Genomic DNA, 16,045 nt, shown 5'->3' with positions numbered 1-16,045 from the left:
CTCCACTGCTGGATATGTTTATACCAAGATATCGGAACTCGCTCACTTGTTGTACGATTTGTCCATCGACTTCAAGTTTGCATCTTATTGGATGTGGTGCGATGACCATGCATTTGGTTTTTTCTGTTGCTATCTCCATGTTGAGGGCTTTGCTGGCAATGTTAAACTGGTGAATCATGCGTTGTAGGTTGTCTTCGCTATCGGAAATTAGCACGGCATCGTCCGCGTAGCACACAACTTTCAGCTCTTTCCCCCCCATCTGGTATCCTTTACAGCGTCGGACTCTTGCAATTATCTCTTCCATGATGAAGTTGAATAGCAGGGGGCTTAGGGAATCGCCTTGTCTTATCCCTGTTCCTACTTTTATGGGGTCTGTGCGTTGTTCGGCTATTGCTAGTTGCAGTTCGTTGTTGTTGTAGATGTCCCTTATAGTATTGATGATATCAGATGCGATGTTTCTTTTTCGGAGTATGCTGGTTATGTCTTGGAGCTGCACTCTGTCAAACGCTTTCCTTAGGTCCACGAAGGAAAGAAAAGCCGGTTTGTTCCACTCCACGGCTTTTTCCTTCACCTGTCTTATTATGAATATTGCGTCGTTACAGGACCTTCCTTTCCTGAAGCCCTGTTGTTCGTCTGATAGTGTGGTGTGTGCTAATATCTTGTTCGCTAGTAATCGAGTTGTTAGTTTCAGGGTGGTGTTTAGCAGAGCTATTCCTCGATAGTTGGATGGTTCTTGCTTATCTCCTTTCTTAAACATCATTATTAGTGTGCTCAATTTCCATTCAGTTGGTACTCTCTGATGCTTCAGGATGATGTTGATAAGTTTCGTAATTTCGGCCGCGAGCACTTCTTCGCCGTATTTCAGGAGGTCATTGGGTATTCCGTCCGGGCCACTGGCTTTTCTGTTTCTGAGTTTAGCGAGTTCTGTTTCCACCTCAGATATGCTTACTATGGTTGGTTCATCAGGTTGTATGTTGACTGAGATATTAGGTTTCTCCTGGTTTGTGTCCCGGTATAGATGTTTGATGTAGTTTATCCAGGTCTCTTTGTCTATTCCCTTTGCTTGTACCAGTTCTGTGAGCTCTTTTCTCTGGTTTCTTATGGTCTTCCATACTGTCTTTTGGGTTCCATAGAAGTCATGTTCTAGTTGTTTTGAGAAGATCCTCCAGTGTTCGGATTTCGTCTTCCGTACTAACTCGTGCGTTTCTCTGCGGATTTGTTTGTAACTTTCGTATGATTCTTGCGTTCTTTGCGTGAGGTGTTGAATGTGTGCCTGCTTTTTTTTCCTTGCATTTCATTTTGATTTCCTCGGTGAACCATGGAGTTCTCTTAGCAAAAGGATTCGGTTTCTTGATGATCTTCCTGCCTAGCGCTTCTTCGGCAGCCTGTTGTATGTTGCTTTTCAGCCTTTCCCATGCCGTATCAACGTTATCTCCTTCTTGTATGTTGTTGTTTGTAACTTTCTCCTTCAGTCTGTTTGCATATAGTTCTCTGGTTGTTTGGTCAGCTAGTCCTTCTGTTTTTATTTTTGTGCGCTCTTCGCATGTTTTTGCTTGTTTCTTTTGGAGGGATATTAGTCTCAGCTTCCCAATCACGAGGGCATGATCGCTTCCTATGTCTGCCGAGGTTAAGCTTCTTACATCTAATATGCTGGTTGGTGGAATTACTCGGTTTGTCACAATGAAGTCGATTGTTGATGTGTGTCCCCTTGAGTTACAATACGTGTGTTTGTGTTGTTGTTTGTGTTCGTAATATGTGTTATTTATTCGTAGTTCGTTGATTGTGCATAGGTTAGTCATCAGCGTTCCATTTTCGTTTTCTGTTTCCTCGTTGAATCTCTGCTTAACTCCGGGTATGATTCTGTTGCCAATCCTTGAGTTAAAGTCTCCTAGGATGATAGTCGCTTCGTTCTTATGGCTGTCTAAAACATGTTGCAGTGAGTTAAAGAATTCTTCTCTTACGTCTTGGGGTCTGCAGTTTTCTGGAGCGTAAATACTTATAATGTTGGTGCGTTTCCTGTCTAGCAGCAGTTTTGCGTGTATTATTCTGGCTGAAACGTACGTGATGTCTATAATGTGATCTACTAACTTTTTGTGAAACATGATTGCGACTCCTTTTTTTTGCTCGCTCGTTCCTCTCTACACCGCTGTATGCTAGTAGATAATCTCCAACTACTGCCTGACCTTTTCCCTTTTTCTTAGTTTCTTGAAGTGCGCAGATATCAATGTGGTGGTTTCTTAATTCTTGCTCCATTTCTTGGTCTCTTCTGTTGAGCGATTTTATGTTCCATGTGGCGATTTTAAGGTTATGTTTTTGTAATCTTCTCTTTGTCCGTGTACTTTGCTTGGGTTGTCGTCGTTGATCTGTCCGTAACCGAGGCCCTTGTCTGGTTCTATGAGCACTGATGTTTTTTACGTAGGGTAGGTCGCTGGCCTCACCCTACAACCCTCCTTCTTTGTCCGGGCTTGGGACCGGCGTCGGTGTGTGATGCAGCGACGGCGAAGTTAACTTAATTCTAATTAATATTAAACGAAAAAATCATTTAATATGCATTTGGTTGTGAAATAACTTTGGAGAATTAGTTGTTGACTTCATGTTTCTTTGACTTTTTGAATTGGTAACGATCCTTTCGCTATCAAGAAGCGAGCGCGTTATTGGATTGCTTTGGGGTGGCGGCAGGCGGTTTGGTTGCTCGTGTGCGGCCGGCGACACAATAATTACTTACTGCTTTTACTGGCTCAACAAATAGAATTGTTAACGATAAACATAGGTTATGTTTTGTATAAGATAGGCAACCAAGTATACAAAATAAAAACATTAAGTAGAAAAAATGCAAATGGAAACAAAATGCACTTCTAAATGTGACGGAATTAACAAGTCGAACCTTTTGCAAATTGCAGAGACCAAGACCCAAGCGTCGAACACTCCGCGATGGAGAGATTTACTTTCGGCTTTTGTGCTGCGCCGCGGCGAAGGCGAAGAAGTCCTCGGCGAGGGAGGTGTGCACTGACCCGTGAACACCCTCGGTTTGCTACTGCTCGCCATTTCAACCTCAAACATCCAGGATGTAGGCAGCGAAGAAAAATTTCCAACGTGTTTGTGTGTTCAGGGCGCAGCTGGGAATTTATTTACGGCTTCGGTTTGTGTTTTGCCATTGGAAAGAAGTGAGATAGAGAAAACGGGATTTTTCAATATTTGATTAAGCGATATGTACAAGGGAACGTGCAAATAATAATGATTATTGTTGAATCTAATTTAATTTGAGAGGGAAAAACTCGCCAGAGTTAATTGAAAGATAATATAAGATTCTTTGAAATAAAAAAACTAAATTGGGAGGTATTTTTCTATACAAAGAGTTTAAGTAATAAATTTAAAGAAAAGAATTAAAAGGAAGCTTTATTTAACACATTTAAAAAACGTTTTTTACTTTTTATTAATTTTAAGGAGTAAAAAATACATTTTTTTACTTATACTGTGAGTAAAGTACTTTATACACGGGTTTTAGTCACGGGGCGGAGCTTACACCTGCGCAATATACTAAAATGCAAAATTTTGCTAAATTCACAAATGTATTCGATTTTTTTCACCGGAATTTCATTTGTACAAAAATTTGATTTTTTGCTTTCTCAAAAAAAAAAATAAACTACTTATATTAGGTACCCATACTTTTAATAATTAATAGCTTTGCTAATTGTACATTGAAGTTGGTATGGTATATCAACCAAACCTTTTTTTGTGGGTTTTGATGCCGAGAGAAAAATACGCGTTATAATTTATCATTTACCCCGACACGACTGCTATCGTGAGGCCACTGTAATGGTGAAAATCGGAAAAACTCGCCTTGTTTGCCGAATGCGTGTGTATGCGTACCACACACATTTTTTGACGCTCGGGGGCGCGTTTTAATGGGCCAACACTCAATTTGTGCCACACTGGACTCCGACCAGCAGCAGCATGAAGGAAAATCCGTTTCCAGTGATCTTCCATGCTCGCCCAACTCAAAGAATTTGTCATCAAAGAATATTTCGAATGTATCACATGAAAATTCTGCAAATTAACAAGATAAACAGTTGAGTGTATTGGATGTATGTGGAGATTGTGTTTTTGAAAAAACTCTGCTAAGGTTTCGCAGACTTTTTGACATGAATGTAAATGAGGGTTAGCGCTTGTGTGATATGCGTGCCGGGGTCAGACTATGTGAATTATAGAAACCGTCTATTGGTCACTCAATTTGTCTGGTCGAAAACGTCTGGGCTGAGCGTGAAAGCTCGCTGTGGAAGCTTTCTGGGCTTTCTGTGCTTTTTACCGCCCGAAGTGACCCAAACATAATGCGATGAATTCCAAATGATGTTCTCTGTCATGTAAATTTCGGCCGGGGCGCATTAGTCGCGACTCCGGCCGCATAAATGGCAAAAAATTGCATATTTCATGGAGCTTTCCGAGCTTTTGACTTGGCATAACATGCAAGAAAGTTATTCTTTCACGATTACACGTACAACTTGTACTTTAGTCTGAAAATTTAAATTCAAAGAATTATATTCGATTATTTCCTTAGCAAATAATTAATCAGACGCCAAAATGAAATTGTAATAAAACCCATCCCCACTTGAAACAGTCTGGTGCTCGAGATCAACTTGGCAAGTAATGATCGTCAATTAAAAAAATCCAACATCGCGGAATAAAACGCGATCAACTTCATATTTCACTTTTAATGAGAAATTAACGAACGCTGTTTACGAAAATCGATCGCGATGGCAAAAAGAGTTTCAACGCATAAGGGTTGAAATGAAAATAACGAGCAGTTTTGTTGATTTTAAACGGCCGAGTGGTAAATTACGCCCGAGCAACTTGTAGAACGCTAAACTTCAATTCGAATTAAAGTTTTATTTGAGGACGAGCGAAGGAGTGGAGAGATTTACGACGGTTTTATTAACTTTTTACGCGCCTGGCACACTCTTTTCACTTCAGCCCGCTGCCCGTAAATAAGTTTAGCTTTAATTATTTACAGCCAGATGCATCTCAATGTCTTACAATTTACTATTTACTGTTGAATTAACATTAAACTTTCAACTGGAAAGTTATATTTTGTTCGGGCTACTAAATGGTCCAATGCATACAACGGAATTAGCTTCACATCCGAAGTTAATTCCTATTGATGACAAAATATCTAAGAATATCGTATTTCCGGTATTTTTCGTATTTTTGATTTAATTAAAATGAAATTTGTAGGATATTCTGAATATTGCACCCTTAAATTGGATTTGATTTGACGCAGAAATTCGTAATGGATTTACGAAGATATTAAGAAGGAATGTGAAAATCGACAATCCCGGAAGCTTTAATATACAGTATGTTAAAAAAAATAATTTATTTTAGTTTAATATAATCCCGAGATTAAATTGCCATGTGACGTGAGGACGCAGGACTTCCGTTGATTTGATGGAGTAAACTTTAGTGCTCATCAAAAAGCCATGAGCGACACTTGGGTTTTATTGGTGCGTGCGATGAGTTTTTGTCGGACATCTTTCGGGCCAGCCGAGCTTTTCACCTACCCCAAGCGGCCGGAAGTTGATATGCCACGCCACCAGGAAAAAAAAGTACTTACAGCGAGTGAACGCCGTAAGGGATAAAACGTAAAGAGTGAAGCACTACAGGCTATTACTAATATTAACACTATGAGTAGGAGACTCTGAACGACGGGACGACATCGGGACAGAACGATTACGAGTAGTTGATGGCTGGATAGTAAGTGTTATGACGAAGGGACTAGGATACTTTTCTCTTCTTGTAGTTATTATATATTTACTTTGTCCGATTAAATATTAATTTTAATATTTAATCATATTAAAGTTTATTATTAGTTATTTTGAGTTAAAACCTGTAATAAAAGTACTTTAGTCACGGTCGTGTCTAAAGTAACATTTTGGTATCTAAAAACCGTGGAAAACTGCGTTTTAAATGAAAAAATTGAAAAAAATTCAATAATTATTTTTTGCTATGTTAATCCCTAAAACTAAAAAAAAAACTTTCTAAAACCAAATCAGTTTAAATTTAAAAAGTCAATATTAAACGCGCGTGCGTTCGAGTGCGATTGGAGGGATGCAAGCTGCACTTCACCCAACCCACAGCTCACTCAACAACGAAAGGGTGATGCTCTCGAGCTTTAACTTTTAGCTTCGAGTTTCAAGCCTGAATAATTAATGCCAACGCGCTTTTGTTTTTATTTCGCGCGCGGCGTTAATCACCGAGGGATGTAAATCCATTCTAAGTGGTGAACAAGAGTGCATTAATTTAACTTTTTCCCATTATCAAAACCAGGAGTCCCCAATGATGAAAACTTAAATTAACAATTAAAAATTTAAAAAAATAAAAAAATTGTGTTCGGTATTTGTACCGCAACTCAAGCATTAATAAAACAAATAAGTTCTGTGAAATCTTTTATTAACTTTGTGTCGAGTACATATTTAATATGTGTCATCGGATGATAGCACGTTGAAAGTATTCTGTTTCGCACAATTCATCATGATCGCCACCGGATTCGCCATCATCCTGTTGAATGTTATATCCTTGGACCGGAAACGCGGCCTAATAATTACGCGCAGCGTTCATGCTTTCAGCGTTTGCGTTCTTCCCGTCTGCGTTCCATCAATCTATTCTCCGGAAGCGTTTCAACTTTTTCTCATCGCAAAATCCATCATTAAAACGCTCGCCATTACTTCCAGCTTCAAATTTCGTTGTAAATATTATTAGCGTGCGAATCTAACCTACAAATTAAACAATAATTTTGTATGTTCGATTTTTGTACGGCAAGTCAATCCTATGCTTTTTTCAATTTAAAATTTTTAGTATTTAATCTAATAATTCGTTAAATATAAAAGATAAGCAGTTTTAAAGTAAATTTATAAATTATTGTATGTTGTATTAAATATCCTGGTTAAACATAACCTCAATGTTGTTCTATCGTAGCTTTTAACTTCGGTAAACACACTCGTAATCATAGCATGTAATCAAAATCAGCTTTCGAGGAATTTCACGTCTCTTCGACAGACTCTCCAGTTTCCACCGTAACGAACCATCATCGACGGTCGGAAGTCAAAGGTCAACGGGACGAACTGACCCTCGAGATCTCCTCTTCTTTGATGCTATTATATCACATCAAATACATAAATTGATGCCTTAAACATCATATACGACCTGATAAAATTTAAAAGCAACATTTATTTCGCTTTACAGAAGATATATTAACAGATATACATTGCTTGAGTGAATGTGATGGGCTTTATGAAGGTAGTGCGAGAGATAATCCTCCTTTCGCGTTGATTAAGCTCGCGCAGTTAGAGCTAATTGTTTCGCCTCAGAGGAGACATGGCGCAGCGCCCGGCGACATGTAGGTCAGGCGATATTTATTCTTCTGCAACTTCCGTATTTCCTCTGCTGTTGCTGCTGCAGCGGGCAAATTTACTTTGCAGCACTTGCATCATTAATAACGCGCGCAGAACCGTTCGTTGCGCATTGCTGTGAATTCGCACAACTGTTCAAATACTTAAAATTAACACAAAAACGCTCCGACAATACAAAATAGGAAAAAGTGGAATGTTAACATTGAATAATGAAAAAGTATTACTACTATTTATCATTGCTATAGAATATATTGACGTTTTAATTGAAATAATATTTATTTTCCTATAAAAAACATGAAAAACTTTAAAAAAATTTTTTTTTGCTTTTTAAAGTAAAGCTTATTTCTCAGTACTTTTTACATGATAAACCTAACGTCCTGTCATTTTTTTAATTCCAGAATTTATTGTTATTGTTTGAAAAAGCAGAATTATGTCATGAAAATCAATTTAGGTGTTTTTTTTTTGTTTCGAAAGCTATTAAAACCTAAACGCTGTAATTTCCTTATTTCCCTCTTGAAAACACATTTATTTCATATTGCCCAGTGTTGGGTGACCATCAATCTTTTCCCGATAATGTCGGAATACAATAACCAGCCCGAAGCTCATTAAGAATCGCTTAGAACCGCTCACGCCTCACGAGTTATAACTTTAACTCTCTAGTTACCGCGTGTTTTCTCAGCCCGCTTCTGTTGTTCAACTTGTTTCATTGTGCAGCGCTTTGTTTTTCTTTGTTTTGGTCAATTTCAGCGCGTTGTCCGATTTGCGGTCGGATTGTTTCGTTTTCGTAAATTATAATCGATTAGCGCCGCCGCCACCGCCGACTTTGTGATGGAAATGCCTCAATTAGATGATGTACGATCAGTGGGCAGCAACGTGTGAAATTAGTTCGGCGCACACGAACTCGAGCCGCCAACCAGGACGACATTTAATATGTTAATGTGTTAATTAAATGCAATTAAACGACGAGTGCGCAAACGAGATGAAGCGGTGGCTGTTTTGCGGCGCGTTACAGCGGAGCTGAAGCGTCGACTGAACAAAACGAGTGAAGCACAAAACTCGCGCGTAATTGGTTGTCATTGGAGTTGTAAAATTGACAAATATCGGTGCGGGCCTAAAATACGAGTGGCGTAACATTGATAGTAATGAGAAATGGTAAAGTTGTTATGCAAACAGAATTAATTGCAAATTGAAACAAATCAAGCAAAATTATTCGTTATTTTATGTTTGGTAAAAACAGTATATCAAGTATCAAGTGGTATAAAGTACTTTAGTCACGGCCGTGTGTAAAATACCACTTTGTGTCTCAAAACCTTGAAAAACTTGCATTTTAAAGATGAAAATAAAAAAAATTAAAATTTTTTTTTTTTAAATTACAAAAAATAAAATAGAACGAATTTTAAAAAAATAATTGGCAATTAATATTACTAATATAAAAACTAATACAAATTATACTTTTCATTTAAATGTACAAAGAAGATTAGGTCTTATTTCTTATTTTTATTTTCTTATTAAAATATATGTAGCAAAAGACTCAGAATTCATATTTTCATCCAATTAACTTTATTTTATTTAAAAAATTAATTGATGAATTATTATAGAATTGACCTCAAATAAAAACATGAATATTTCAACCTAAATCGTAATTTATCACACGTGAAAACATTGATACCCAGGCTTTTATAACTCCGTAATAAAATTTGTGTGAATTCATTCAGATTAAAACAAGTTGAAAGGTCATATCCGGCGAAATCTAATTAACACGTTCGGATAACTTTTCATCACACCAAACACGCTAACTGGATTAAAAGAAAACATGTGAAGAGATGAAAACTACTTTTTACTTGCGTGAAACTCACACACATACCAATTTATCCAATGGAATTTCCAACAATCGATCGTATTTTTAAAAATTATCGGTTTAACTCTTTTAAACACTTTAAAAAACTTATTAATTTAATTTCACCTGAAATTTAATTCTGTTGGCACATGAAAAACACAAAAATCACGCCAAGAAAAAAGTTGATTAATTACAAATTCATTAATTTATTCCTTATAATTCATTTCTTTATCTAACAGATCAACAATAAATACATTCAACAGAAATATGCATCATAATCGAATAATGGTAATATCGTAAATGTATGTATAATAATCATAATTAATTAGAATAATAATTATAATATGTACTTGCATGGTTTGTGTTTTTGTTAGTTTAGTGTTTATTTCTTGGTTGTGGACTGACATCCAGAGTCTTTATTCGTCTTCGCGCGCACAACACGCACGCAGTTGGTTATACTTTACAATAATTAACATTACAAGTGAACGCAAGTCTCGCACTTCACAAATCTGCAGCGTATGTTTAAATATTGTACAATTGCATGTCGCACTTCATCATCATTATCATCAACGCACACTCATCATCATTCATTCCTCATTCCTCACAAAAATGCATGATGAATATTATCACGACCATGATTTTTTTATTCTGCGGGGATTTTTTTGTTTTTTTGGATAAATTCTTGGAAAATGCGCCGCAAATATTTGATTATGCCTATACAGTTAATTAACTTAGTGTGTGTGGGGTGTGGGTGTAATTTTATAGCAGATTTTTTTTGATTTTCGCACATCTTCTTATAAACAAATTAAATCTATTGAATGTCTTTCGTTTCCGTCCTCTTGCTTAATAAGACTTTAATTTCTCATGCATTTTTCTTGATCGGGGAATTATTTACGTATTTACACACACAAAATGTTGAAATCTTTCGCCATGTTTTTGCTAACCAGCGAAAATCGTAAAACGTTCGGTCGTAAAATAGGAAATCGGATCGAAAAAAAAACAGTACATTTATGTAAAATACGAATAGATTATTAGATTATATGTTATACGCGTGGTGCGAGCGTGGAAAAAGCGTGGAAAACATATCAGCAGTTTTATGCACAATACAAACAAACACCGGATTCCGGTTTGTTCGAATTGAATATTATTATATGCGCACGTACGTGCAGAGACGGATTTATTGCGTACTAGTTTGGCATAGCATGTTATTCATTAGCCTGCAGTTGTAAAACGTAATGAGATTTTTGAACTATAAAAGCACAACGTCGTAAAAATTTTCCTATTAGTAAAATATAGATAAATTGATTATTTTCATACTTTTTAAGAAAATAAACTGAAAAATATATTATTATTGAATGTAGGCAACAAGCGTATCATGTATATTGGGTTGCCTATCGTAAATCAACCAATTTTCTACTTTTTAGTAAGTTTTTCGTTCATTTCCGCAACTTTAACAATAATTCCCCTGTTCAAGGTTGGGCAAAAGTCTCCAATGAGTGATCACGACTGTGTCCGGCTGATTTACGACGCGCATTTGTTCGCCCTGCAAGCATTTGTCACCGAACGCGTTGTGCGAAACGACATCATTAGGCCAACCTTGCGATGGGACATACATCATGCGCTAACTACACTAATTTTAATCTTAATTAACGTTTGTTGTATCATGCGTGCAGGCGCGCTATCATAAGTATGTATCACATGTCATTGTCGCCGAATTAATTAATTAACAAAAATTTCTACTACAAATTTCCAGCGCGCATAAATATTTTATTTGTGAAATTATATTATCTTTAGTTATGACGCAATAAACTTTTAGTATCGGTGGTTATCGGCGCTGTTTAAAATAGCCCAAAATTCACTGGATAATTAAATAATTCATGCTCGTGCAAATGCAATGAAATAAATTGAAATTTTGCTGCATGAATGGAAATTGAATTGAATTTTTGCTCGAACAAGATTATTTGGTTGCATACTGTTATATTTTGCATTGACCTGTTTTTGGGTTGCATATATACCTACACAGAAAGCATTGTTGTTTAAATTTTAATTATTTTAGGAAATTATGTTGATTTATAAAGTTTACATAACAAATAAATCCGTCTCTGTTTGCTCAAACTGTCGCATTCGTTAGCGTTACAGTGGAATATAAAAACTCGCAACAAAATAGAAAATTCATTGTGAAAATGTTTTCCATTTTTTTTTCAGCGCTCGCAAGACACGACACGATTTTCATGTCCGAAAGAATGAATGCTCTCGTTAATATTATTTATTATAATGATTAAATTTCCTTCATCATTGATTTATCGTTATTTTTATATCGTATATGTATATCTTGATTAAAATATATTATAATGAGCAAAGGCACTAATTGAAGATGAACCACAAAAGGGTTTTTGGTTTCTTTTTTGGTATAAAGGTTTAGATATAAAGGGTTTTTACGATTTAATTTTCAATGGTAAATTGGGGGAGATAATTAGAAGATAGAGGGGTTTTGTTAAATACAATCTTAAATTGGTTTGTTTCCGGGGTAGTTTTGCACGCAGGTTAACACACAGCAACAGTGAATACACATATGCAACCGATGTTGGTTTGGTTGCCTATATTAAATAATAAAAGTGTGTGTGTGAAAAGTTGCGTACAAGTTTGGCTTTTAGAGGGAGACAAAGTCAGGGGTGAGCGCAACGGTGCAGCTGGGTGGCGGCGGCGGTGGTGGCAGCTCGACATCGGCGTCCGGCAGCGAGAGCGTCGAACTGCCGCCGGCGGTGACGCGCGGCCCCATGTTATCATACTTCGGTGCAGCGAACGAGTGCTGGGGGCGGCGCGGCAGCGTCGCCATGCCATGATACACCGGCTTGGCTCTGTGGGGCAAGTCCAAGAGATCAGGACACCTGGACGCATCTAGAGTGGGATCTCGACTCACGGCTACTGAGATGAAGATGTTGCCGTACGCCGACGACGGCAGCACACTGCTGGAGAACTCCGGCGGAGGTGGATACACCGCCATTGGCATCGGTGGTAGCGTAGACATTCCATCATGTCGATGATGACTCTCAATGGTGATGTGTACGGGTGGTGGTTGCGTACTAGGCGAATCCATTAAACCATCGCCATCCGGTGATAGTGCTTCACAACTACCAGCACCTCGATCAGTAGTGGTAGCAATGCTCACATCCAGTAGCTTCTTCTCTTGGTCGGTGAAACTAACGCTGGCCTTGAGCTGACGCCTTCTACGCGCGTTCTTCGCTCGCATGCAACACACCGCAGCTAAGGTGCAAATGGCGGATCCAGTTACAGCAATCCCAACCGCAACCGAAGCCCACCACACCGCGCCGGGATCAGATTTACTTAAAGTAGTAGCCGTTACTACTTCCGGTAGAACTAATGTGACGTTTCTACCAAGAGTAGCGAGGGAGTTTCGTGCTACACAGGAATACACCCCAGCGTCGGCATCACTAACATTCACTACGCTGATGTTTACCCACTTGTCCAACAGACCCTCTTCGGCTTCAACGATCAGCCAGGTGTGGTTGATTGGTCGACCTTCGTACATCCACGTCACTTCCGGTTCGGGATCTCCAAGCACATGACATCCGAAACTTACATTACCGCCCGCCTCCGCTTGTACCTGCGGGTATGGTGTGAGGTACACCTGCGGCGCGCACGCAAACTGTTCGGAGGGTACGTCCTCCCACAGGTGGTCACGCAACTCTTCCGGTTCCGCACATCCAAGACTCATCGACCGCAGATTACTCGATAAGAACCAGTCACGGAAACCGCGCAGGTCACAATCACACTTCCACGGGTTACCATCAAGAGCCAAACTCTTCAAATGCGCGAAATTCATTAAAGTCTCTTCGGAGAGATTCGCCAACTTGTTACCTTTGAGATTCAAAGATTCTAACGCCACAAGATTTACGAATGCATTCGGATTTATTTTCTCCAAGCGACACGATTCAAAGTCCAACGTCCTCAGGTGAGGCAGAGGTGGAAATTGCCCTTCCACCAACTGCCCCAATGGATTACCACTTAAATACAGCACTCGTAGTCTTTCATTCCCACTAAACGTCTCCGGGTCCAATGAGGTTATCTCATTATTCGACAAGTCCACTTCTACAAGAATTATGAGTTCTCTAAACGCGTCCCGATGCACTTCCCGAAGGGAATTACCCTTTAAAAATATACGTTGAAGATTTAGTAACCCGGCGCGTTGAAATGCATCTTTGCCCAGTTTGTGGATCGAATTGCCCGCAAGGTCCAACACCTGCATGTCCCCGTCGAAGGTGTCCGGCAGACCCGTAAAGGGCCCGTCTCTGCACGAGGCTGTTTTCTTGCCCGAGGCCCATTTGCAGCGACAGGGCGTTGGGCAATCCGTCCAGTCGGGGGCGGCTACGGCCAGCGCCGCCGCCAGTAGCAAAAGGGTGGCCACCGCCATCCCTCTGTTCTCATCGTGCGGTGTGCCTAGTTTTACGACGCATATTTTCACACCTAACCACACTTTTACGCGCACATAACCTCACTTTTCAGCTACCGAACAAATCACATCGTTTAATTTGTTTATAATCCTCGTGATTTTTTTGCGTTTTGCACAACTAATTAAAAACTTAATTAGGAAAAGTTTAATTACAGCAGCTGTAGCAGTTTGAAATCCGTAAATCTGCGCTCACAGCGCGGAAGTTTTCGAGTTTTGATGCGAGTTATTCCTGCTGGATGCACTCGCGATTTTAAAATTAAAACTTGCCACCGACTGAATGCCTTCAGAAGCTAAAAATAAGCGCGCGCGCGATGCTGCTGGATAAGATGCGCGTTTATTTTCTAGTTTGACGACGCGCGGCGCGAGATACTCTCTGGTGCGGAGTTCGACGTGTGTGCACAGTGTGCGGGAGTCGCGATGCGTTCACGTCCTGCGATCCGCCCTGGAAACTCTTCCGTCGCACTGTGAGCAGCGCCGCAGGTTTATGGGTCGCGGCGGCTCCGTATTGTTGCGTCGGCGTCGTGGCGCCCGCGTTGCGCCTCCCAGACCATGCCAGCTCGCAGCAACGCACGGGAATTGACGCTCTTCGTCGCACTCCAAGAATTGATTCGATTTTGCATCAAAATATCAGAAAGCAAGCGGCGGTAACAAGTGTGATAGAGTGAGCGGATGCAACATTAACAAATTACTAAATTGTATAAACAGACTCACGTTTATTTTTCGATTAATACTTGTTGAGCATTAAATGTAGATTATTTATTAAGGTTTTATTTTGTTCACGTATTTATTTTATTTTTATAATAAAATTTTTGAATTTTGTAATTTTGTAAAGCGTGTTGTTGGTGTATTAAAGAAAAAACGCTTTTATTAACTCACAGTTGAGAATAAAACAATGTAGAATGCTTACGGAGAGTTATTTCTATGTTTATAAATTATATTAATTTAGTAATTCAGTGTTTTCATTTAGTTAATGAAGATTTTATTTTGAAATAAAAACAAATTATTTCTCTGAATGTGATACAACTAGCGCCGCCTATGGTGCGGTGGCGAACTACGCAAAATTCAAATATTCACCCAGATGAGGGCGACATCTCTAAGACTTTCACTGCACAATCAATTCATTGGTGATTTTATGTATTTTTATATATTACGTAGCAAACAAAACAACGAACAGTAAACAAATAATTTACTGTGTATTTCTGAGACGAACACAGCATATTAAATAACTTATTCATAGATTAATTATAAATTAGTGATGATTAATTTAATAATTGTGATTTTATAATCAGAATCATTGATTTGGTAAGTAGATTTGTGTTTTAATTTGTAAATTAAGAAACATTTCAGGTTATTAGCAAATGTATATGTATTACCAAGCGCCATTTTCAATTTGCAGCTTGATATAAACAAGATGGCGGTCGGCAGTTAACTGATGACGCCACGTTGTTTGTTGCTTCGCTTGCATCGCCAGCGTGTTTCAAGACGTTATCACCACTTCAGAAAGCGAGTCACATTAAGAAGTCATCATTTTCTGCTGGAACTTCCACTGCAGCGGTTATTCGCGAATAACAATCGTAAGTAAAAGAGTTTAATTCTCTGCAATTGATGAGCTGTCAAACGTGCCAACAAGTATATCTTACAAATCTAAAATGGCAGCGTAACAATATCTAACGTAAATTGAAGAAGTACTACTAGATTTGTCAATTAAGAGGATGTAGAAACAATATTTGTTGAGTGGTATGTTTTCTCGCTGAGAAAGTTAGGTTAAAATCTTTCCTTCCGGATCATACAGACCTTGCACAGCTCATTCGGTTTATTCGTACTGTCGCGGTGTGTGGCATCCAACCTGATAAAGACAGTGTTTTCTGTGTAATTGTGACTAACTTCAGATTAATCTTATCAGCGGAACTAGATAATATATCTTATTTAAATTTAAAATTTATCTTGGTTTTATATCAGCAGGAAAAAGCATGCATTAACGTATCGTGTGATGTATATGTGTTTGCCTATATTAAATCAAGGTGAACATCTATGCTTGTAAAAAAGCAGGTTTACCAAGTGTTGCCGAAACTCTTGTGGATATTTTTTCATAACCAAGCCATCAATGCAGGTGTGTGCCAAATCACAATTATACTTAGATTATTTTCCTTTATGATATGTTAGAGCTTTAGTAGAATTGTTACAACGGGTATGTTTTTATTCATAACCTTCAAATAAACACCCTAAAAGCTTCGAAATAGTTAATACAATTTAACACTATATAAATATTGACAAATTTGATAGAGCTTTGTATTTTGGCACTAATTACACAGCGCATTTGCTGTTCGTTAAGAAAAT

General features: G+C 38.4%; 1 protein-coding gene across 2 annotated transcripts; it reads right to left on the bottom strand.

Moving 5' to 3' along the window:
- Positions 1–11,194: 11,194 nt before the first annotated feature.
- Positions 11,195–14,189, bottom strand: kek6 (kekkon 6). 2 transcript variants are annotated; one of them, XM_065303099.1, is made up of 2 exons: positions 12,158–14,189; positions 11,873–12,095 (listed from the first exon to the last, which is right to left on the bottom strand). In XM_065303099.1, the coding sequence occupies exons 1-2, from the start codon at positions 13,667–13,669 to the stop codon at positions 12,021–12,023; spliced, it is 1,587 nt and encodes a 528-aa protein (XP_065159171.1). In that variant the 5' UTR covers positions 13,670–14,189; the 3' UTR covers positions 11,873–12,020. The 2 variants fall into 2 exon arrangements, with proteins under 2 accessions (XP_065159170.1, XP_065159171.1); XM_065303098.1 differs by having other exon boundaries at positions 11,195–14,186.
- Positions 14,190–16,045: the final 1,856 nt, after the last annotated feature.

This window comes from Atheta coriaria, unplaced genomic scaffold, assembly GCF_025399875.1.
Source record: "Atheta coriaria isolate IRGN ID8LTWV9N9 unplaced genomic scaffold, Caltech_Dcor_3.1 hic_scaffold_5_pilon, whole genome shotgun sequence".
In the NCBI taxonomy this organism is placed as follows: domain Eukaryota; kingdom Metazoa; phylum Arthropoda; class Insecta; order Coleoptera; family Staphylinidae; genus Dalotia; species Dalotia coriaria.
The sequence above is the reverse complement of the archived record's forward strand: the minus strand, read 5'-3'. Positions and strand labels throughout refer to the sequence as shown.